The sequence below is a fragment of the Teleopsis dalmanni genome, chromosome 1 (genome assembly GCF_002237135.1).
Source record: "Teleopsis dalmanni isolate 2A chromosome 1, ASM223713v2, whole genome shotgun sequence".
In the NCBI taxonomy this organism is placed as follows: domain Eukaryota; kingdom Metazoa; phylum Arthropoda; class Insecta; order Diptera; family Diopsidae; genus Teleopsis; species Teleopsis dalmanni.
The window spans coordinates 181,094,318-181,118,772 of record NC_051846.1 but is presented as its reverse complement, the minus strand read 5'-3'; the positions used below and the strand labels follow the sequence as shown (position 1 = coordinate 181,118,772).

Genomic DNA, 24,455 nt, shown 5'->3' with positions numbered 1-24,455 from the left:
ATAATAAATAAAAACATTTTAGTAGAATTTAAATTTTTTTATTATTTTTCATATTTTGTATTTTTTATTTTTAAAATTTTTTCAATTATTCTTTTATCGCCAAAATTATTCGTACAAACTCAAACAAAATTTTATGAACAATACTGTGAATACTTTCACATATGATTCGTTTTGTTTCAGCAAAGAAGATCCAGATCAATGTGTGCTGAAACACGACTAAAGGCTCAGTTAGTTGGAACGTGCCGTAAGAACTTAAGCGAACCTAAACCAAAGCGAAATGCACAAGCAACCATACCTGTGTATTTGATAGGAACGAAATAAATAAAAGCGGCGAACTTTGTTTATTTCATTCCTATTAAATACATAGGTATAGTTGGTGGTACATTTCGCTTTGAGTTGAGTTCCTACGGTACGTACCGACTAACTGATCTTTAATATTCATATATATATATTATGTGCTTATAAATTTCATATTTAAATAAAGTAATAAAATTAAATAAGCTTTTTTGTTGTAAATCGTATAACTTTTTTCAGTCTTTGAATTTACTTTTTCTTTATATATTTCTATTATTAAAATATTTTTTTACGTTTTTCATTTATTTCTTAGATAAAAAAGATATCTCATGACACTTGACGTTGACCCAAAAATGCAGAGATTCTAGTCTAATGCCAATATTTACAAGACAAATAAAAATTACCACAAGTAATAAAATAAAAAACGAGAAACCAAGCCACAGCTTAGTACATTAGTATTTCTTATCAAATTATCTGAGTAAATTACAGAGCTGCTGTTGCCAACACTGCATACGTGAAAATAGAAACCGAGAAGTGGAAACAGTGCCGGCGCCAAAAATGAAATCGAAGAAGCTGGAAAACTGAAAAGATTGTAAGCTAGCAGTGTGAAGAATTTTACACTTGAAGTCAAACATTAGCAAACAAACCATTGACAACGTCACAATTAAAGCAAAAAATCACGGTGATTTCAGTAACAGAAAATTAAACGACAATAGCAGTGAGTAGAACTGCAACGACACACTCGAAATCCACCAGAAACAAGGACATTTCAACGTTACGCTGCTCTTATGGGCAAGTGTGTTTCAAAGCATCCATCGCTACTAACAATTGCAATATCCGAGAAGGATTTGGCAACAGCCAACCAAATTTGGAGTAAATTCGCTGAAAGTACAGAATATATTGCACTGAAGGATGAACATGGAAATCAATTATGTGAGTATTACTACGTCAGTAAGAAGGTTGGCTGTGGCCACAATGAACAGGAACAATATGAACAAGCATCACAGCAAAATCAGCAACAGCAAGAGGAATGGCAGCAACAATCGCAGATATTGCAAACATCTAAGAAGAACAAATCATCTCAATTGACAACGACAGAGATTTACAATGTTGCTGCCAATGCGTTCAATAGCAAAATGGTGGATGACTGCGAATTAATTGAGCAGCGACAACGATACGCGGCCCCATTACAAACTGCAAATCATGTCGTTGATGTTAATAATACCAACCACAGTTCTACTAATAGGTTAAATGCCGAACAACATGGCTTGCCACTTTTGCGGTTGTTGCAAACACAAAAGCAGAAACATCAACAACATGAACAACATCACCAACATCACCAACATCAACAACATCAACAGCATTTAGAACATAAAGAGCAGCAGAAACATCAAACACAACTACAACAACAACAGCAACAACAACATGAATTGCAAGTGCAGCAAATTAATGCAAAAAGTAAAACTCTTGAAATCGTTGCTGTTGCTGATGCAGAGAGCAATGCGAACATACAACACTCAAATGTTGTTGGCGTTAAAAATGATAAAAACAGTAAAAATCGTAATAAACAAAAATTTCATAATTTTAAATATTCAACAATTTTTGGCAAATCAAATGTTCGAGATGCCAAAGTGTTGGACTGGTTAACTTACGACTACGAATATGGTTACGTCGATGTCAATTCCCCTCAACCTCATGTGGAACAAGTCAATTGTGTGTTCATCTACGAGGATAATGAGGAGGTAAGTCTTATAACTGGATTTTTATAAAAATATATAAAAAAGGGGTAATTCAATTTCATTTAATACTTAGTGATAAGACTGGAGTTCAAAAATAGTTGTTTTTCTTCAAGCAAAATATGTCAATATGTCAAAGGATTTCAAAAATTTACTATGGATATGCATATATGCTATTATATATAAATATGCGTTAGGCACGATACTGATTTTTCATGGCGTCCTTATCTGACAACAGTTTTTAATAAAGTCAGCTATTCTGAACAACTTTTACTACTACTATGTATCTCAGTATAGTCTAGTTTTCAAGACCTCGGGTTATTAGTTGGAATTATTTGTTTAAAAATCAACAACAGCTCGTTGCTAATAGCACTAGATGGCTTCTCTATGTTACTGACTATAATCAATGTAAAATGCTGATAATTTTAGAGGTCTATACACATATGGAGAAGTGACCTATATTGGTATAAAGCGTAGTAAAAGAAATTGCTGAAAATAACTAACTTTACTAAAGTCAGTTGCTAAATCGGTGTGCCCCTTAAATTAGATTTAAAAGATTATTTACCTTCTGATGGCCCCTTTTTTATAGTGAAACATAGCGCTTCTAACATCCTCTTGGTTCATGAAGACATAATTTGCCACTTACGAAGAGCGACAAGTTCTTTTTTTTTTGTTCAGTTAAGAGGTTTAAAAATACCCAATCAACGCATAGCTATGTAATCATAATAGTGGTATGTCTGTTTTGCACGGTCTAAATACAGTCCTTCTCATATGCCAGACCATCTTTACCATGAAACTTAATTGTAAATACTTTTAGGTAGGCGATATTTTGGTCATTTGTTGTACTTTTCTTCTCTGTATTCAGGCTGCTAGGCTAGTTCTTTAGCTGTTCTTGTTTTATCACTTTTGTAGACCATAAATCCGTTTGAGTATGATCGTATTGAATCGGTCTATGGCACAACAGTTTTCTTTAGATAGTATCTTCGTTGTAATATTTTCGGCGTTTATTTTACCGAATATTGTTTGAAGTGGTGCTCTTTTGGTGTTCCATCGCTTGCATTGGAAGATGGTGTATTCAGCGTTGTCTTCGTCTGCATCTCCATATGTACTCTTCGGATTATTTTATTTATTTCTGAAAATATCCATTACTACAAAAGAATTTAGATACTAATTTACTTTCCCAGTTTTCCTATCTGACATTTCGCTACATCAACGATGCTATTCATTTTACTTTTGTTTCTGTGTTACAATATTTTTGCTCAGTTGTTGGCCCTACCGGAGAGCGACAAATGCTTCATAGTGCATCCAAGCCATTAAAGCTTTGTTAATGCAACATGAACATTATCAAAATCATCAATTCGCATTGATTTTCTCTGTAACCACGCTACTAATATAGTTCATGTTAACACTTTGGGTTTTCATCACTTATTGTTAATAACGGTACAAAGATAGAGGTGTAATCATGGGCTACCCACTATTTCTTACTGTAGTTCATATTACTGAATTATATTTTCTAGCCCGATATTTAAAAGTGTGATGCTGCCTAGTTAGTCTTTTAGGGTGCAACTGTTTCAAATATAGATTTCATATTCCGAGTACTCCAGGTATGCGAAACAGTGATATTGAATATCGTTATTGTTATGTATTGGTTAACATGGCAATATTTTCTTTTATCCGTAATGAAGATGCATAGTAATGGTTGTGATATGTACTAGTATTTTACATAAAAATTAATCGAAATGTTTACAAATTTCAGCAATTCAATCTTCGAATATGCTTGTATTTGTGCCTCGAATTGTTCATACTTCGAATACCTCATACTTCAAAGACTTCGAATACTTTGTACATATTCACATATTTATAAAAAAAAATGAAAATAAAATGAAACATAAAGCAAGATTAACTGTTCGAGGACATTTCCAAAGTGTTCGATGCAAATATTCGAATTCGACTGTCCCTGAAGTTCTCGAACTCGAAGTATTAATGGACATACTAGTCTTCTGTGAATGACATCACAAATCGAATTGGATTGAAAATAGTAAAATCCTCGACAATTAAGATTTGTATAAGCGATATTTGTCGTTTCTCAAAGTGCTTTAAGGATGGCAATAAATGTCTTATTAAAGCTGATAAAAATAGCACTAACATATTTTATAAATTCATTATATTGCTGAAACACTATGACGACAACATTGATATGATGAATATATTATTTGTGGTTTTCATAGAATTCGAACATATTTTTATGAACTATTCTGTTGATTGTTTTTAGTATGTGTGGTAGTATAATTTTAGCTAAGAACGTTACTAGAGATAGCCAACAAGTTTTTACTGTAATAACTATTACAGTGTTCAGGATCCTCTTATGTGACACTTTCATATTGATGTTCTGAAAGTATTTAGAAAGTATTTACAATGGTATAACTCGCTTAGTTGGTACAACTGTAATGTATCTTTTTTTAAAATTAATTTTGTAGAACAATCATTTAAGCAATTAGTTAGGCAACTGAAAAGCATAATTTTTCATAAACTATATAAATTTTTTATTTTTCAAGATTTCGTATCGAACATGGTGTTATGCATATTCTCTAAACAAATGAATTTTTTTTTAGAATTGTCAACATCCTTTCCTTAATAAGCTTCATTCTTTTCTGTTCCTGTTCGAATATTCAAACGGTTTTTGTAAGGATATATTGTAACCATTTGGGATATCTACATATTAGGAAACGATGCTGTGTTTAGAGATTTCCGTACTCAAAGGAAGAGCACAAAAAAGAAGAAAAGTACAAAATGAATGTAGAAGTGAGATTAGTTACTGATTTTTTCTTTTTTTCCCTTTTCATTTAAATTTTTCATTGAACAATATTTAGAAAATAACTGAATTTATCTAATGACTTCTTAGGAATACATTAGTAGGTATATATGTAAGCAATATTTTGAAACAGAATATTTAAACTTAGTACACATTTATTTACAAAACTTCATATTATTTTTGAGTAATAAAATAGTGTTTGTGTAGATAAATATATCCCGATATTACTAAAAACACGTCGGTTTCGAAAGGGGACTTTTTATTCGATTTTACTTGAAGAAGATATTTGGATTAATTGATTCGCCAATGGATTTATTTACAGTTCGTAAGATATTTAGAGAGCGCATCAAACTGCAATTATGCGAAGATGTATGTTTGCATATAATAAATTATAATGATATAATAATAGATTATTATTTTTTAGAAAGCACAAATGTTAAACAATAGTAGTCAGTGCAAGCAATATGGAAATAAAGTTTGGGTAAAAGCTGGCAATAAAACCACTTCTTATATGCACTCCTCGGTAAATGTTCTTTTTCTACTCAATATGTTTTAAAAAAACCTAATATATATATTATGTATTTCCACCTGTCCATATATTGTTTCGTTTTTTATAAAACTTTTTTCGCAAATAATCAAATATTTTTTATATTGTAATAAAAAATGATAGCACGGTTTTTACTTCTTTGACGTGTCAATTTAACAGATACAGTCACCTATTCTTCTTTTTGATTATCTATTCTTCTTTAACTCCTATTGGAGCATAGGGCCTCAACAAAATATCTTTATAGCGCGTAGTTGTGAGTTAAATGCTTAATTTTGCCCCAAGATTTTCCGATTATTTCAATTTCTTTTAACAATGTTCTCCTCCTGTTCTAGTCGAGGACTTAGTAGCAGATCTCAGAGGGATTCTTACGTAGTGTGTAGCTAATTCATTTCCATTTGCGATACCTAACAAAAGTTATCACAGGATCCATGTTGCATCTTTGGTAAAGTTTTTGATTAGTAATTACATAGGGCCACCATATTCTAAGTATGTGGCGTAGTCCACGATTGATAAAGCTTTTTAGCTTACTTATTATTGCGCCTGTGTAGAACCATATTTCGCACCCGTACATAGCGGATGTAGTACATTTGATTTCTATATGCGCAACTTAGTTTTGATGGATACAGTGAATGAGCACCATGTATTCTGCAGTTGTGCGAAAGCAGCCCAGGCTCTCCCGATCTGTGCCACAAAGTCTTTTTTGGCGCTGTCCCCTGCCGAAATCACACTGTCTAGGTATTTAAAAAAGTTGACATTCTCGATTCAATCTATATTAAGTTGGAAGTTTCTTTAATTTGCATGTCACAAAAGGGTACAGAGTTTTCTAAAAGATCTTCCAGCCTAGATTGCATGTCTGTTTGTTTTTCGACAGAAGCCATATATCGTCAGTGTAATCGTTATCTTTAACTAATTCTGTGATGGTTAAAGGAATGCCACGATTTTTTCCCGTTAACGCTAGAATTCATGGATTGCCATTATAAATATTTAGTAGCTTATTCCGTCAAACTTAAAATATGATAATATGATTTTTATTTTTGGGGGCATTCCGATTTAATTACGGATTTAGGTAAAGTTGCGTATTCTGACCAAGCTTTTTCATTTCTTTATATACATTGTAGTTGAATTCTCCAGATGTGGAATGCAAAGTTGGAAACCTTGCATTAAAACCACCAACAACAAATAGACGAACTGGTCATTTGAAACGTCTACTAGTTTTTACCAGGTATTTATGTGAGAACTGCAAAAACTGCATAGGTATATTAATTCCGTTAGATAGTATATATAGTTTTTATTAGTAAAGAATTTCAAACCTCGATATAAATTCGATATCTAAACTACAATGTATTCATGGACAAATTTAGAACAAGCAACCTTACTTAATTAAGTCCTTCGCCAGATCGGGGTCTTCAGAAATTAGAATCATATTTTCTTTTTGTTATATTATATATTATAAATTTTATATAAGGAAGTAAGAGTTTTATCAAATTGGACTATTTTTCAAAATGCGTAATTTTTTTTCATTTACTTAAGACAGCTATTATTAGAATAGAGAATTTCAATAAAGGAAGATAGTGGGTTAACTACAAGATACTTTATAAAACCAGTTTCATCTTCTTTTTGGTATGTAGTTCAATTTTGTTTAGTAGACTTTTTTAAATAAATGGACTACATAAACTTTTTTAAAATGTTATTTAATTTTTTTTTTCGCATCAATATTTAATTCAAACAGCCTTCGTAACTGTCTTTCTTTATACCCTAACCAACCCTAATATTTAGAATGTTTATGGTTTTTCCAACCCTCACGGAAAATTTGAAAAGTTATTATTTCTGCTCTGCTAACACTGTTCGCACAAACCCCTAATTTTTTGTTATCATAAAATCAACCCTTAAAATGTAAACTAAATTCAGTCAATAGATGTCGCTCCAGTCAGTAAAGGTTTTATTGATTATTCGCCAAACGTCAAAACGAAATGCCCAATGTTTTGGTTATTTTCGCAGAACTGCGCATGTCCACTTCTCACTTTCTGAATCCACAAAACACTTGAAACGATTCGACCAGAACAACGCAGATTTTCCACACCACAATTGTTTTTCCGTGTGACGTCGCAAGTACAAAGACGGCATCTGAAAGTGAAAAATTTTAATAAGAAATTTGCAAATAAAAACTTAATTTAATGGAAACTGTTTTATCTAATTAATTGCAAATTAAGAAGCAGTCATATAAGTAAATAAATAATTGTTATTAAAGATTTATTTAAAGTTGTGTTATTACACAAAAAGTGAATAAACTGTGTAATTATTTTCAAGGACTTTTCATGTGCTTGAAGGCGAAAAGTGCGTCAAAATAATTGTATTTGGAGATATTTCAACCTAAAGTTTTGCATCTGGAAATCATGTCAAGTGCGTGAATTACGGCATTTTTCGCCATTTAACTTAAGCAATTATTTTTTTGCATAAATCTTAAAGACATTTTTGAAAACTTTTGCTGCACAAATTGTCATAAAAACGGCGAAGACGAAAATTCAATATACTAAGGCCCGCCTACAAAGGGGGCAACTCAACTAAGAATTAATATACAAGATGGATGAATGTGAAAACCTCGTTATCAGTTTGGAAGCATACGAGGAGCTTGAAATAGAGCAACAAATCAATGATAACGACGTCGAAATCATAAATTTCACTGCTTTAGACGAAGAAGGCGAAATTATGGTAAATTAAATTAATTTTCTTTTGCTTATAATGCTTCGAACATTTACCGAATTACCTAGCGAATTGCAGTTCAGTCGTTGTGTACCCGGAAAAGTCGCATGGGTGTACTTACATACAACTGAACGCATACATAAAATGGAATCCACTTACGCTGTGGATTATATTTGTTTAGAAATATATTCATATGTTAAACACTGAAAGGAAATCTTTATTGTTTTGTGGATTGAGTGCATCTTAGGTTGATTATTTGCATTTGATATTGCAATTTTTTTTTCCCTGTATAAAGATATGCAAATATTCCGGGCTCTTATTCCACTTTGGCAATATACGATTATATATTGCGGTGTTACTCGTATAGCGGTGTTGTGGTAGTACCATATGAGGTACATAGTACGTCCAATGTATGAATCATCAAACTTGCAACATCGCGTGCGCCTGTTGACGAAATTACGTTTTATTGCTCCGAAATCGTTGAAAGGCAGATTTTACTAAACACACATTTTATTACTTCGATGAATAAATATATAATAACGTACATTATATTACATTATATAGTTATATAGTATATATAGTTATGTCAGCAAATATACATTTCTCTATTGGGTATAGGTTAATGCTTTTGTTTACATAAGTGTAGCGATTAGGAATATCGTCTTCTTATGTCTTTAATACTCTTAATGTTTAGGATATGAGTTGAAGTGTTTAGAATATGAGGATATGAGGTCTTTAAGTACGTTATGTTGTAATAGTTTTAAAAGTTTGTCTGTAGATGAAAATTGTTATATATGTCAAAAAGGTTTTTAATAATAACACAGTATTACTTATTTTATGTGTAAAATTATCTTTAATCTTCTATGAATATATATAAATTAAAAGTAAGAGAATTTTATTCAAAAAAAATATAATTGAGATTAAAATAATTATACAAAAATAATTCTGCGTTCTATGGAAGAAGTCAAATAAACTTTGAAATGTCGGCGACATTTGTATAGAATATAACTTTATAAAATAAAACTTAAAAACCTATTGAAAAATTTTTATTTAGGTTCAAACAAGCTTTTAACAACTCAAGTAATACTATAAAATAAGTAACCTCGCAACTATTTCAATTTAAAAACATGATTTATATGTGTTCCGAAATAAAACCAGTATTTATTTATTATTATTATGTTGAAGCTGTTTTGAGCTAGTGCATTTAAGCACTTATACTCTTTTTTAACTCGAGGTTTCTTTAAAACCTCTCTCTACACCTTGACTAGATTATTGTTTTTCACTTCATCTGACTAAGCAATAATTGACCTCAGATCTGCATACCTCGCCGAGGAGCCTGTAACCATTCTGAATTTTGATAACGCGGTGTTGATAAGTCTGTCCGTTTTCGCAAATAATTTCAGGGCTCTATCCTTTATATATTTTTTGATGGGATCAATATTGAGATCCTTGAGGATGTCATTCGTTCTAATGTACCATGGAACTTTGAAAAGTCTTCTCAGAGCCTGGCTTTGTGCAATTTCTAGCTGGTGAATAGTAGTGTTTGAAGCTTTGCTAAACGCTACACAACCATACAAAAGTGACGGACGAATCATTTGGTTATATATCAGTTTCCTGTTCTTAGCATTGAGATTTTTATTTCTAAATAGCGGTTGGGAGTAATGAAGAATTTTGTCACAACTAAAACTTTTCAGTTGAACAATTTTAATAAACAGGGATAGTGACAAAAACAATATATATCGTAAAACCGGTTGTAACTGTTTATATACTACGTAATTTGTTGTTTTTCAGTAGCGTTTCTTAATGAAATTGACTATAACAGCTTAAATAGAACTAGAACTCCATTGTAGAAAAATAACTATAATATATATTCAATGAATATTTTTTATATTTTAATTTGTGTTCTACTGCCGAATAATGAACGTGATAAATCTTCTCTATTTTATTTCTATAATAGGACGTATACATAATTCGTAGATGCAGTTTATGTAGTTCCATTTTTTATTTCATCTAGTTGTGTTGATGTGAGTTTAATCGCACCAGTATACTATAAGCTTTAATAGATGCATTTCTCAAAATAAAGATTTTTTCTATAAACGGTAAATTTGTAGTAACCTTTACTTTCATCTGAAGACCTCACAAATAAAATATATATATAATAAACTATATAAGTACTTCAGTGAAAAGGTAAATTATATTAAAAAGAAATGTTTATAAGTACATACAAAAAAATGTTACTTGTTTAATATTCCATCCGGTGCTTCATTTAAATTTAAAAATACCACTGTATTTCTAATGACCTTAAGAGGTCAATTAATATATTTATAATGCATTCTATTCTTAACAACAGTGATGAATGAAAAACTGCTATACGCAGTTCGTATCATGACCTGCCTATTTGATTTCAATTGAATTATATAACTATTTTGTTGATGACTTAAATAAGAGGGCAATCAAAAGGAGTTATGATCTCCTTAAATCATTGTGTTAATGATAAATTAATAATCCATGACGCGATTAAGACAAACCTACACTATCAGCACGAAGACATATACTACGTACTGAAGTTTTCTGTTTAGAATGCAATTACTACAGTTATTATGTATCACTTCATTCGAATATGATAATGTATAATAAAGATATTATCTTTTTAAGCCAGGGACTACATTCCGAAGATTCAAATAGTAATTCTGAGTCTCGCAAGTGGTATCTGGAGAGTTTGTTGGGAGTTAGTTGTGAACTAATACTATGTTATTATACACATGAACATATAGCTTAAAACCTTAAACTTATATTAAAAACAAACTTACATCCTTCTATATTTAATTTAATAATTATCTGGTATCAAAAAATTTTATAACAAGTGTTAAATTCCTCACCAAAATGGATTCAACTTTCTTGAGTACAATATTTGACTCATTAAGCCTATATTTATGAACAAACGAGTTTTTATTTTCACATTCTGACAATAAAGTCAAATAACAGACAATAAAATCAAATCAGAGAAGTGTGAACTTCTTGCACAACTGTGGTGGTGAACCTTTTCATGAGCTCGTGTCAAATATAGATTTTTTTCCTACTAATATAATGACATTCAACTTATCGTACAAGTACTATAGGATCATCATTAATGGAATTCGTTTTTGTAGTATTACTATTCTTAAGTTCTTCCTATTCTCTTCCTTAGCTTTATTTATGTGAACGATGGAAAGTGGGTAGTACTGGTAGTATTACTATTCTTGAGTTCTTCCTAAGCTTTTCCTTTGCTTTATTTATGTGAACGATGGAACTGGTAACCGGTATCTGGTGTCAGATGGCGAGTTATTCGGAGATGACGAAACGCATTAAACCATATATATATATACATACATATGAAATAAATCTGTAGTTCTTAAACATAAATAATAAATACCCACTGTACAAAAAAAGTTAAAAAGCGCTGCTATGGGCCAAAAGTTTCTCTTTCAAAATGTATTTAATCGCACTTATCTAATAGGTGTGGCAGCTAATCATTTTATTAGTATTATTTTTAAATAAAGGAAATATATTTCAGTTCTGTAGTTTAAAACTAAGCAATTAAAATTGATTTTGCTTTGCGCAGTGCATTGAACTGTCGATAAAATGAACTCCCTAAAACCTGTCGCAAAACTGCACTAAAAATAAAAATAAAAATTTAATACGTAATTAAGTTAATGCTCTAGCAAACATATTGCATTACAATAACAATTATAATAATTATAATTTTCCTCGTATTGCAGGGTCAAACGGAAAGTAAAAAAAGCAAAAAACAAGGCGCAGGAAGCATTGAAACAAAGGGTACAGCGATGTCCTTTGGTTTTCGCAAAAAACTCAACACCACACCAAAAAAATTAAAAAAGCTTATCGAGGGTGACAGCAAGAAGAAGCACGATAAGTGCAATAACATAAGTGACGATGACGTCGGTAGAACAACAGGAGCTGTGATAGATACTGAAATAATTGTCACCACTGAGAATATACACGAAGATGATAACGGCAATTCAGGTAAGAAAGTATGAAATTAATATAGAAGTGTGATAATAAGGACACTCAAAAGACATTTAAATCCCTCCAAGAGAGTGTATAGAAGGAGTATATATCAGTGCAATCCAACAGGTGCTTCAAAGACAATCAAAATTAATTATGATTTTTCAGTTTTCATGAATTATTATTTATTTTTCTGCTAAAGTTTAAATACTTGACATCTTAAATGGCATAATTTTTTAATATGAAAATTTATTTCACTATTGCACACCAGACACAATGCCCAAAGTATACTTTGAAAAGATGGGTGCAGCTGCGGCCGGTGGAAAGTCTGCACAAAAGTTTTCAACAAATCAAGGAGTGCCGGAACAGTCACAGACAGCAAATCGTCCAGGCGCAGGCAATCGTTTCGGTTATCGTGGCTGCAATGTGGCACGTCCCGCTTCCACTGGCATTACCGGTAGATATCGCAGCGATAGTCATGAAAATGTGGAGAACAATAATTGCACTGTAACTGAGGGTGGTCAGCAAAAGCCATTAGTGAGCAATCGTAAGTATTGAATGTCAAACTTTTATCTTTTAAACATGAAAGAAAGTTGGAAAATTGATGTGTACGAATTGAATTGAATTCATATCTAATTGTTAAAAAGATTTTTTTTTTTTGAATTAGAAAGAAATTCAATTGTATTTCCTTTAAAGTTTTATTATAGTTATATGTATAGTATATGGTTTATATTTGAGGTTAAGTGAAGCTATAAGAAAAATGTGAAAGGATGTTGACGTGTGAAATTGAATTGACCTTAACAAAATTAATTAAATGAATTACTGCTTTTAGTAAGAGTTTAGAAACTATTTCGTAAAAGGTTTTATTAATTATGATTTATTTTAAATTTAATTAAAATTGTTACTACGGTTATTGTTACAGTATCTTCAACTTAAGCCCAAATTATTTTTGTCGTATAAAAATTTTAGGAATTGAGAAAGGAATAGAGTATAGAAATATTCAAGCTCAATTTTTTTGTAGTGAAAAGGTCATCAATAATTAATAAAATTTCTCAATCACTGTGGTATATTGGATACACACCTCTCCTGTAACATGCATATTATTGTATATTGCTTTAGGATACAATAATACAGTTCACCATTTAACTTCATTTTCCGACACTTTACTGTATTTATAATATTATTCTATACGTCAAAAAGTATCCGGATTTTGTTGTTTGTTAACTACTCCTTAACTAATAGACCTTTTTCAAAAGTTTTTTTGTTGTTATATTGGTACACCTTTTTTTGACATATGGTACAAATTTGAGCGCCATCTGTAAATTAGTTTATTTACAGCAGCTGTTAATGTGAGACTACCTCAAGTGCATTTAGCGATTTTTTGATCAAACATGGCACCACTGTCATCGCTAAGGCACCATATTCGCCAGATCTGGATCCATGCGACTTTTTCTCTTTCCCGAAACTCAAATTGCCCCTTCGTGGTAAACGTTTTGATTCGATTGAATCGGTAAAAAAGAATTCACCGAAGGAACTAAAAACCATACCTGCACGACCTACGAAAAGTGTATGGAAGATTGGGTTAAGCGTTGGCGTTTGTGTATCGCTTCAGAAGGAGCATATTTTGAAGGAGATAAAATAAATTTGGAATAAAATTTAAATTTGTGGATAACAGAAGTGATACCTACTACTTTTTGAGCAGAAGGTATCACTTACTGGAATAACACATCCATGGAATAAATATAGTTTGCCATTTCTTAATGCTTTTAGCTGAAAATCTATAAGATGATATGATGAAAAAGAATCAACATATAGCTTGTCAAATAGAATACTGTTATTTAAGCAGCAAACCAGTGCAGTCTTATCTTAGTATTCGATTTGTCGTATCAAAACACTCAGCACGGATCCTAATTTGTAACATAAGAGTATCGTGTTAAAAAATTGTCGAAGCAACATATAGTCCATCAATGCTTTTCATAATCTTTTCATATATTTTTCAACTAATATTAGGTATCCATAGAGTAAAGTCTCAGCCATACCACATCAAAATATTTATCACAGATTATAGTGTGGTCTAGATTAGATTAGATTTGACAGATCTTTAAGTGGTCTAGATTAGAAAAAGTCGATACTATTATTATCTAAGCGAAAAATTCTACGAAACTGTATGTTTGTTATTTTTAACAGCTTTGTCTTTGGTTGCTTACTTTCTTAGATATAGTTAGATAATTGATCTGATGTAAAGTATCATATAAGAAAACGTGGCCTAAATCAGCTAATCAGGAAATTGCTTTAAATACAATATAATTCTAGCTATAAAAATTTAACATAGTTCTTCTTAATGTAATCAAAATTATAATTGCTTTCCTATTGATGTCATTTATACCTATTCACATGACTGATATTGACACCTTTAATATTGAAACCGTTTATATTGAAACCACTGCTATTAAAATCATTGATTTCAAAACCATTGTTTCAATACGAGTATTAATCGTATGAATAGCAATTTTACTGTCATTTTATTTGACTTATAATTGTAATGTTATATGATGAAGTAATTGAGATATCGGCACATAGATTACTAAATCAAACAAAGTGGTTCTATTGTTTTAATGATAAGGTATGTTTTAGATAATTGAAGAGCTGTACTGAATATAAATTTCGCTAGCTCAACTTTTAATTATTGCTGCAGTTAATGGGAGAATAAAATGGTAGAATTAAATAGATGCAGCTTAGTATTTATTAGTTTTCTCTCTATTATTGTCTTTACTACCATTATTTTGTTTTCTCAATTACTGTCTTATTATGTTTTCATATAATTAGATTTAGATTAAGATTAGATTTAAAGACAATAGAATGATTAAGCACTGCACTTAAGTAAATATTTATTTATGTTTTGCACTTATTTATAATTTTTGGTTAGAAGTTTTCAAATTTATTTATTTATTTATCTTATAAAATTATCACAATGATAACACTTAATTTAGCTATTTTTATATAATTTACCCTACTCGAAATTCCGGTAAATACCAACAATTGTTGCCTTACCGACATAATTTACTATTTCCCTCAATTTGCCATCAATTTACTCGAACTCGCACACGGCCTATATAGCTAAATATGTGTTACTTTATGTATATGTATTGTAGAATTATTATTATATTATAAAATATAGTTAATATAATATAACTTCATTATTACTTTACTACAGAATTATTTTAGTTTTTGTAATTCAAAAATATAACTTTGTAACTAGATATAACTATAATTAATTAGACTACAGGAATATTTTTAATTCAAATATTAATTTGAAATTAAAATTTATTTAAATAATATTTATTATTATATAAGTAATAGGCTAATGAAGCACCCCGACCTAAAAGATCTATTGTGCACATAAACTAGGACAGTTTTAGACTATTTGTAAATCTTGTAATTGCTGTGGGCTTGATTTTACCTATTTGACTTGGTACTAAGATCCCGCTTCTAAGGTAATCGAGTCTACGTCTTGCCACCGCTGTGCAGTTGCATAGAACATCTTCTGATGTTTCCTTCTCCTCATGACAGAGTCGACAGGAGTCACTTTCTACCACACCTATTTAAATTTAAATAATAAATATTATTAATTATCAATTTATTTCAAATTAAATATTAACGTATGTTGACATTTTAAATATATTTAACTCTATAAAAAAATAACTCTATATATAAAATAATTAGAAAATAAAATTTAGTTCAAAGTTTTTAATTAAAATCAATTCTTCTTCTGGAAGCACTCAGCAATCCATTTAATGTTGTAAATTAATTTTCATCTGCTGCTGCTTCATGTTGCAATGATTGCAATTGTTCTTCACTCTGTAGATACGATATAAAAATGGAAAAAGTAGCGAAGAACTTAACAGTAATTGAATTATTTTTTATTTAAAGTGAAACGCCGTTCAAAGAGCGCACATGCAGGTCGTGCATTGACATCAAATCAATCCGAAGAGCAAGAAGAAGGCAGCGCTGATGCAGCTCCAAAAATAACACAACCCAAGACGCTAACATTCAATTTGAATCAAAATAGTACCATTGAATATCAACGTCAACAGTTCTTTCAACAGCCGACACACAGTGCAAATGGACGTGCCGGTTATATGAGCACAGCACAATATCAGCAGCATCAGCCCAGAGTAATCAATACAGGCATGCATACGAATGTAATGTAAGTAATTAAATTTTATCTAACTACTTTTGCATCTATTAGCAATAAAAAAAAAAAATCTTATCTATTTGTTTTGAATTGTGTAATTTGCACGTCGTTTTTAGTTTACGACCTACGCCACGGGCACCACCTGCAACATACTCCAAGTTTACATTGCACACTGTTAGTCTACCGAAGCCAGAGTTCCCAGTTGCTATAAGTGTTAGCGCAACAACACCTACCACACCAGGCAGCGTGTTTTCACCTTCACCTGTAACAGCAACTGCACTTGGTAGCGCTGGGGCTCGCGCCAAAGATGCCATCGTATACAGAGTAACACATCCACTGACTGCAGTGCAAACACAACAGCATATGGATCAGAAAACCGCCAAGCAAATGGCAAACACCACACGTCGTGGTTTTACTGGTAGTCGTGAGATATCAGCTGACTCCGGCATTGCTAGCATGGATATGGCATTGGATAGTTCTACGTCAAGTGCAGGTGGCAATGGTGGTGGACGACATTCGTCGCCCAAGCGCAGTCGCAGCCGACCGCGCAATTTGCAAATGGTAATGAATGGAAGGCATAAATTTGAAGTACGTGACTTGGATGATCCACTTTCAAGCGAGTCAAGTTCAATTGTAGAACCCTTGGCATTACCAAAATTACCAGCAGAAAATCAAACTGTACCATTGCCCTTGAGCGGCTTAATACGTTCGAATACGGTTTTAAGTCGTGAGTCGTATGAACGTAAAAATGTGAGTGGACAGAGAGTGGAACTGGGTAAGTGAATTTATGTTAAATACATGAAAGGTGCCACAGTGAAAGGCTTAAGAATTTTAAACTCTTTTGTATTTGATCAACATAAATTCCAAAGTTTATGGATATTTTTAAAATTTTAAAATTTTAAAATTGTAGAAAAACCTAAATCCACATCACGCGCCATTCGTCATGAAATTCAACGGAATCCATCTGAAGAAAGTGAAAGCGTAGATGAGGAGAAACTCTATTTAGATCGCTCAGCTTCAGAAAAAAGTGCCAAAGTATGTTATAAATTTCATTTAGATTTCGTTTTAAATATTTAATGACATAATGTATCAGCAGCTTTTCAAAGATATTAACACATGTTCCAGTAAGACATCTTCCCCTGGTAGTTCCATTATGTCATCTTGGTGTAACGCAGGCGAGTCGCTTGCAGTCAAAGATTGCAGTAGTCTAAGCATAAGCAGCAGTGAGGATAGTAATAAAGTGCAGGAACGTTTGGATGAACGCAAGCAAAAAGCGGAAGCGGAATTGCAGTTGGAGCTCAATGACGATGACATAAGCATGCTCAATACGGAAATGCAAATAAGCACAATTTGTAAATATTTTGTTTATACTCCTATATATATATATTTATAATGCCATTAACTCTTTTTAATTTTAGCTTCATTAACTGAAACTGTACCTAATGCTGCACAAATGCTCAATAATTCAAAGGAAGAGAATTTGGAAGATCAAACAATGCTGGATGATTTACCAAAAACTGAGAGTACTGAACATATATTAAATCTGAATGAACGTCCGAAATCACTTTATGATGCACTTAATGAGAGTAAATTTGCAGAACTGGCTTTGGCTGGTAGCGCATTTTTATTAGACGATGAGACTTCACCCACTGATAGTCTTGTTAGTAGTACAGAATCTGAAGACGCAGTATGCAAACAGAAAAAACATAAAATTAATGAAGAATTGCAAGAGAAGGATATAGATGAAATATCACCTGAATTCGAAGTTGGGAGTCCAATATCACCTGGTACACCTACACATGCATCACATTCCTTATCACTCTCAGATTGTGGTAATTTAATCGATGATGAAATTGCCGATCAACCAGCTTTGTTGTTTAATAGTGAGCATCAAGATGGTGGTGATAGTTTAGCATCACGTAAGGAGAAAACTGATACGCCTACATTAATGGAAACAGGTTCTATGCGTTCATTGAAGAGTCAATCGAAGGCGCGCACTGCTTTACAGCAAGCCATAGAGTTAAGCTTACGTACACCACTTTCATTAAGAAAGGCAGTAATGGAACGCGCTGAATCACTTGATACATTATCTCCATGTGAATCGATTTGTTCTGATGACTTGATGATGGATTTTGATATGAACAGTAGTTTGGATTCTATTGATAGGTAAGTTGTTAAATTAAGTGAATTTATGCATTAACTATTATGCTTTAATGAACTTCTATAGGTCGGCTTCAATTAGGAGTCGCAGTGGTTCTGATTTAAATAAAATTGGCGAGAGCGAATTATTTCCGGAATTAAGCCGTAAAAGCAGTGATGTTATGAAGGAACTGAATACTATATTAAAAGTACACAACAACAAGAATAAGGAAAAAGATAGTATCATGTAAGTAGATAGAATTAAATATATTTATTGAAACCTATAAAAAGAGGTTTAAAGTAAAGAAATATTAATCGTGAAATAAAGAATGATACAAATAAAAAAAATTCATAAAAATAAATAAATAAATAATAAAAAAAATAAAATAAAATAATAAATAACTATTATTATATATATTATCTACGGAAAACAAATTCTTTTATCGAAATTCAATAAAAATAATTAATCATTTATTAATTTCATTATAATTTATTAAAACGACGGCTAAAGTAAAAAAAATTTTTATTGTTAAAAAAAATTTATAATAAATAAAAAAATAAAATATTAAAAAATTATGAATAATAATATAACATATTATTTACAGAATATTAGTTTCTTTTATCATAATTAATTTTGAAAATACATTTATTATAAATATTATTATTATAAATTATCAAATTTAAGAGGGGTAATAATAATCAAAATAATAATTAATAAGATATAGTAATTAATTATAATATATTATAATTATAATGTAATTATAAAATATTATAATTATAATATAATTATATTAATTTTAATATAATTAATTATTATTAAATATTTTTTAAATTAATTAATCATTTAATTAATTATTAATTATAATAATTAATAAGAATAAAAATAATCATTATCTTAAACTCAGTGATTCTCTATTCGTGCTTTTCGTCAAAAATATTATTTATTATATATAAATAAGTAATTGACCTCCATAGTTTATTAACCCACAACAGACAATAAAAGAGCTTATTAACCCAAATCTGTAGTGTTGCAATTTGAAATCCATTTGTTTACCTTCTGAACGAATAAAAATACATTGAGAATTTTATTTTTAAATTTGATTGAGTTTCTTATTTCTGCAGATAAATGCTTTTTTCTCAAGTCAATTAGTTAATTGATTGATAAGACACTGCCTGTTGTATGTCGTGTTCGACTGCTCCACCCTTTATTGGATGCTGCATTCAAAAAAATCCACTTAAAATGTTTTGTTTTATGTTGGATCAAAGCCAAATCATGAGAAGTTTGCTGAACTCATTTTATCTTCTCTTGTGGGTTTTCATATGCCAAAGGCTGCTTCTCACACTAATTTTGAATGTATTCGTACATAAAGTTTATTTATATTTAGTGGTTAAACTGCACTTCGCAATATCAATTCCTCAGTAAATTATTTAAATTGCATTTAATAATTTCAATAAAAAAATTAAAAGTAATTAAAATTTACTTATTGTATTCAAAATGATAACTTCGAAGCAGGATTTCAAAAATGAAAGGTGAAATAATATTATTTAGTAATCGGAGAAAGTCATGTATAGTACTACTGCATTAAAGTTGCAATAAAATAGAAATAATTTTTAATAAAATAATATTTAAAAAATGATATTAATATTTAATTGTGAAACTCATTAATCAATTGAAATATTTATATAATTTATTGTGCAATTATATTGGCGAATGCTCAACGTAACAGTCTTATTCTTCTAACCCAAGCAACACCAAGTAGTAAATAATTATTAATTTAATGCAAAATAAAATAATCATGACTAACATTTCGATATGTAATAGATACCAAATCTTATAAATATTTTAAATACTTAAAATAAATAAAAAAAATTGATAAGTAAAATTATGCCATAATAAGTGATATGACAAAAATATGTCCAAATAAATATTCTCGAAAGACCACTAATTTGGAAATTTGGAAATATCCTAAATGGATGTTTGTTAGAAAGCTCTTCCCCCTATGCTGAAGGGGTTAGAATATAACTGAAGTAAGGTATATCTATTGTAAGAGGCGCCTAATATTCCGGCAGCATACAGACAATGTTTGGAGTGTAAATGGTAGTGAGTGAGATTCACTTACGACATTCGACCGGATGTGTATATCTCACTTAGTTGGCCTTTACAGACGTGAGTCCTCCACGGGAGTCCGTTCGCGCAGCTTCAGCTGTCCTGATTAATCAAGGTGGGAAATATCGTGTTGGCTGTATTTAAACCCAAACTTACGCGGTTAGAGTGATTATATTTTACTTTATTTGGTGTGGAGCTGCGTATACATACTGGGTGCTGTGTACCCAAAGATCAGCAGAGATATTGGTAGGCCTTGCTCTTTACCAAGGGGTAAGTTATGCCAAATACATTACTTAAATTAATGCCGATAGAAAGTCTTTGGAATTTGGAATAAAGCGGTTATTGGCGCATAATCTTCATACGTGTGTTTTTAGAACACCGAGGTCGTGACCTTTCAAAGCAGGTAACCTCGTTGAACAACTCTGGATTCTGTCAGAAAGGTTTTAGTTAACTATTTCAATTATTGTATATTTATACTTTTATTTTAATTTAATTTAGTAAAAGAATTTATCTTATAAAAGTGATTAATCTCGATTATGGAAATGTTTAAGTTCTGAATTTCTTCATAATTGTTTTCAAATTAATTATTAATAGTAATATTTTTTTAAAATCTCAAAATTTAAATTTTATTTAAATATAACTATATTACTATATTATTATATATATTATTTTGAATATAAGATTTTTTATTCGAATTATTTGTGCCTTGAATTGTACTTAGAACTTACAAATATGGTCGTTCCACAACTTCTGGATCCAGTATTTTTTACATGCTGCTGATGTTGATAAGTCAGGGTAACCCCTAATACGTCGGGATTAGCCAGATATGTTAATTTTTTTTGGGTTATCATCATAGATCTGTTTTTGCCATCAATAGTCATGCGATGTTAAATAATTTTTGGTTCAAATTTTGAGTATCAATTCTCGAATTATTAATCACCGTTCAACATAAATGTTTTGCTAATTGATATAATATTGAATTTTTCACCTTTTAAGTCACTTCCAATGTATATAGCATATATACATATACATATAGTATATATATACATATAGTAGTAGCAATAATCCTGTCAATATTTAATGCTTCTGTGAGAAATTATAGCGTTTAATATGTTAAGTGTTCTTTTGGATTGTAGGTTTACGCGGTTTTTAGGTGCCCAGTTCGTTGTTCGTTTACCCTTTTTAAATCAGTGGATCACAATCATTTCCTACAATTCCTGGAATATTGTTATAAATTTTCTCCAATAAACTATATGATTGCTAGGCACTTTTTTTAAGATTATACACTATAATAAAACTATTCGTTAATTTTTTGAAGTATAACTCGTAATATTTAATAAATTAAAGGAACTAAATGAGTTTTTAATATTAAATAGTTTATACAATATTGTATCAAAAGCCAGCTTTACCAGTTGTAAGCAATTCCTTTGGATGCAATTAAGAAATGAATTCCAATATTACTTATTTACTTACTTAGTTTGCCATTACAGGCGTAAGTCGTACTTGGCCGCGTCGAGAAGCCTTCCCCAGTTAGCATGATTAGTTGCTTGCTGTTTCCAATTAGTAGTACCGACCTCCCACAAATTGTTAGTCATCTGGTCTTTCCACAGAAGATGCGACCGTCTTCTACCGCATTTTTCACCTATGCGTACCGAATCAAACACCTTTCTAGCCGGAGCACTTTCTGCCATTCGCACGACATTACCAAGCCAGTGCAGCCACTGAATTTTTATGCACTTAACTATGTCAATGTCGCGATATTCCTCATACAGCTTATCGTTCCAACTAATTCAATAGTTGCCAATGCCAATGCATAATGGAACATAGTTAAATTCTTCTGTCGAATATTCTTAACATATCGAATGCACTGTTGATAATTGTCTAAGCTTCTATACCATACAGTAGCGCAGACATGATAAGAGTCTTGAGAATTTCAAAATTAAATAGATGAATTAACGTAGTATATAATTTATTTTCAAACAATGTAAAATCTCCTTGACCTATAAACTAACAATATATGTGAATGGTTTATTTTATCAAACACCTCATTTAAGCTTTATCATCATTAATTAATAGTATGAAAGACTTTATCGTTATTCAGTTCAACAGGTGGTCATAAAGCTATTTCCGATATTACCAAATAATAACAATTTTAGTGGCTTTTCTTTGAAAAAATTGGCTATTAATTGTTTAATTGTCTAGTGTATGCCGCAACTGCTTAGCGTTTATAATGGACTTCCGTTTTGTTGTTGCAATAAAATGAATAGTTAATATCTTTAAGTCATAAAGAAGTACTTTTACAATATATTCTTGTAAAATATAAGGTTACCTGCTTTACATTCTATTTAAAAATGCAATTACCTTAAGTACAAAGTATGTCGGAAACCTGCAAGCGGTTGAGAAGTTGGAAGTATAATTTATTTAATCAGTTAAGCACGTGAGAAACAAACCAGAGCGTAACACATTGCAAATGCATAAAATGTTATAAATGCAATTTGCATAAGCAATGCAACAAACAAAAAACAATAGCATTAAATTACAATAAAACAAAAAAAGCAAAAAAAAATAAAAATAAAATAAAAATAAAGAACTATCTCAAAGTTGTTAAACAAAGTAATAATAAAATAAAGTCCAAATAGATAAGCCAACCATAAACAAGCAAACATTCAAAACGACCTTTCACCACCAACTTTAGTGGATCCATCGCAAATATATAATAAGCAGGAGGCGCAGAGAATGTTTTGGCGCTCCCAAATGCTTCTGGCCATAACAACAACATATCAACGTTCCACAGTTTATAAACAAATTATTCATTGCCCACCGACACCGGCGCGGAAGAGACCATCTTTCAGCGGCCGCACGTTACAAAATCGTCTAATAAACAGAAATATTGCATTGCAAAACGATTTTGTGAGGCTTGAAAAGCTTCAAACAAGCGACGGCCGGCCGGCGGCATTAATATCGTTTTTCACATTTTTATACAGAAACTTTTTATAATTCATAGACATTTTCGGGTCTATCAGCAAATTTGATTATTTCGTTGTACGTACGAGCGAGCGAGCGACCGGTGATGCCTTATTTTGGCCAAGTGCAAGCGCCGGCAAATTATTTGCCATTTATGCAAAAATTTTATTTATGAATTCAAAATTGGAAAGGTGTGCTACAATCACTACCAATTTTGTTGTTAGCCTAAAACAATACAAAAGCAAAAACAAAAATAAAAACAAAAACAAAGTAATATTTTACAAAGGTCTTCCACTCACTGCTGCACTGTGGCATGAGAAGATTGAGTAGCACCTTTCTCTAAGATTAGACCAACGTTAACGTCTAGCAAAGTTACTGCAAAATGTTTATACCATAAAAAACCATAAATATTAATATAGAATCAAAAACAAAAAAAAAAAAATTTAAAATGCAGCAACTATTTAGCTTATAAATTTCAAGAACATGCCTCCGCGTTGTCGTTGCATTCTCGCCATAACTTGCATGACTCCGTGCTGGTAGATGCATTCGTATCTACCTGTAATGTGCCGTTAAATTGCTTATGCCATGGAACTTCTAACGTTGTTGGCATTTGTTGTCGATTGCGGTGGCTGCTGCTAGTCAACCAAATAACAGGCCAGACGCCAAAGACTGCATTGCCAGCAGCGGTACGCGCATTACTGAAGTCGGAACGAAGTTGGACTTCCTAACCCCAAATTGTTTATACCATTTTGGCTGCTTAGCCAGATTGTTGACTGCATATTTTAACGGCGGTATAAACAGTTGCAGCGAAATTATTTAGATACATATCTTAACTGTCGGTCGTGTTTCTTTTTTTTTGTTTTTTTTGTACACTAGGTTTTCTTTTGTACTTATACATAACATACTTATACAGATATTATATATACTATAGTCTATCTATTTTAATGTATTTAGAT

General features: G+C 31.1%; 1 protein-coding gene across 1 annotated transcript; it reads left to right on the top strand.

Moving 5' to 3' along the window:
- The first annotated feature begins 612 nt into the window (after positions 1-612).
- On the top strand, positions 613-24,227 carry LOC119666840. The gene is made up of 10 exons (XM_038076120.1): positions 613-2,036; positions 11,848-12,112; positions 12,366-12,641; positions 16,025-16,301; positions 16,406-17,064; positions 17,200-17,324; positions 17,386-17,641; positions 17,708-18,455; positions 18,517-18,675; positions 23,954-24,227. Exons 1-10 carry the CDS (start codon positions 1,083-1,085, stop codon positions 24,225-24,227), a joined length of 3,993 nt encoding a protein of 1,330 aa, XP_037932048.1. The 5' UTR covers positions 613-1,082.
- The last annotated feature ends 228 nt before the right edge of the window (positions 24,228-24,455 follow it).

Coding starts and splice junctions, on each gene's coding strand:
- LOC119666840 (XM_038076120.1), top strand. CDS start 1,083: ATGGGCAAGTGTGTTTCAAAGCATCCATCGCTACTAACAATTGCAATA. Junction 12,113..12,365: donor AGATGATAACGGCAATTCAG/GTAAGAAAGTAT, acceptor ATTGCACACCAG/ACACAATGCCCAAAGTATAC. Junction 18,676..23,953: donor AAGGAAAAAGATAGTATCAT/GTAAGTAGATAG, acceptor TTTAAAATGCAG/CAACTATTTAGCTTATAAAT.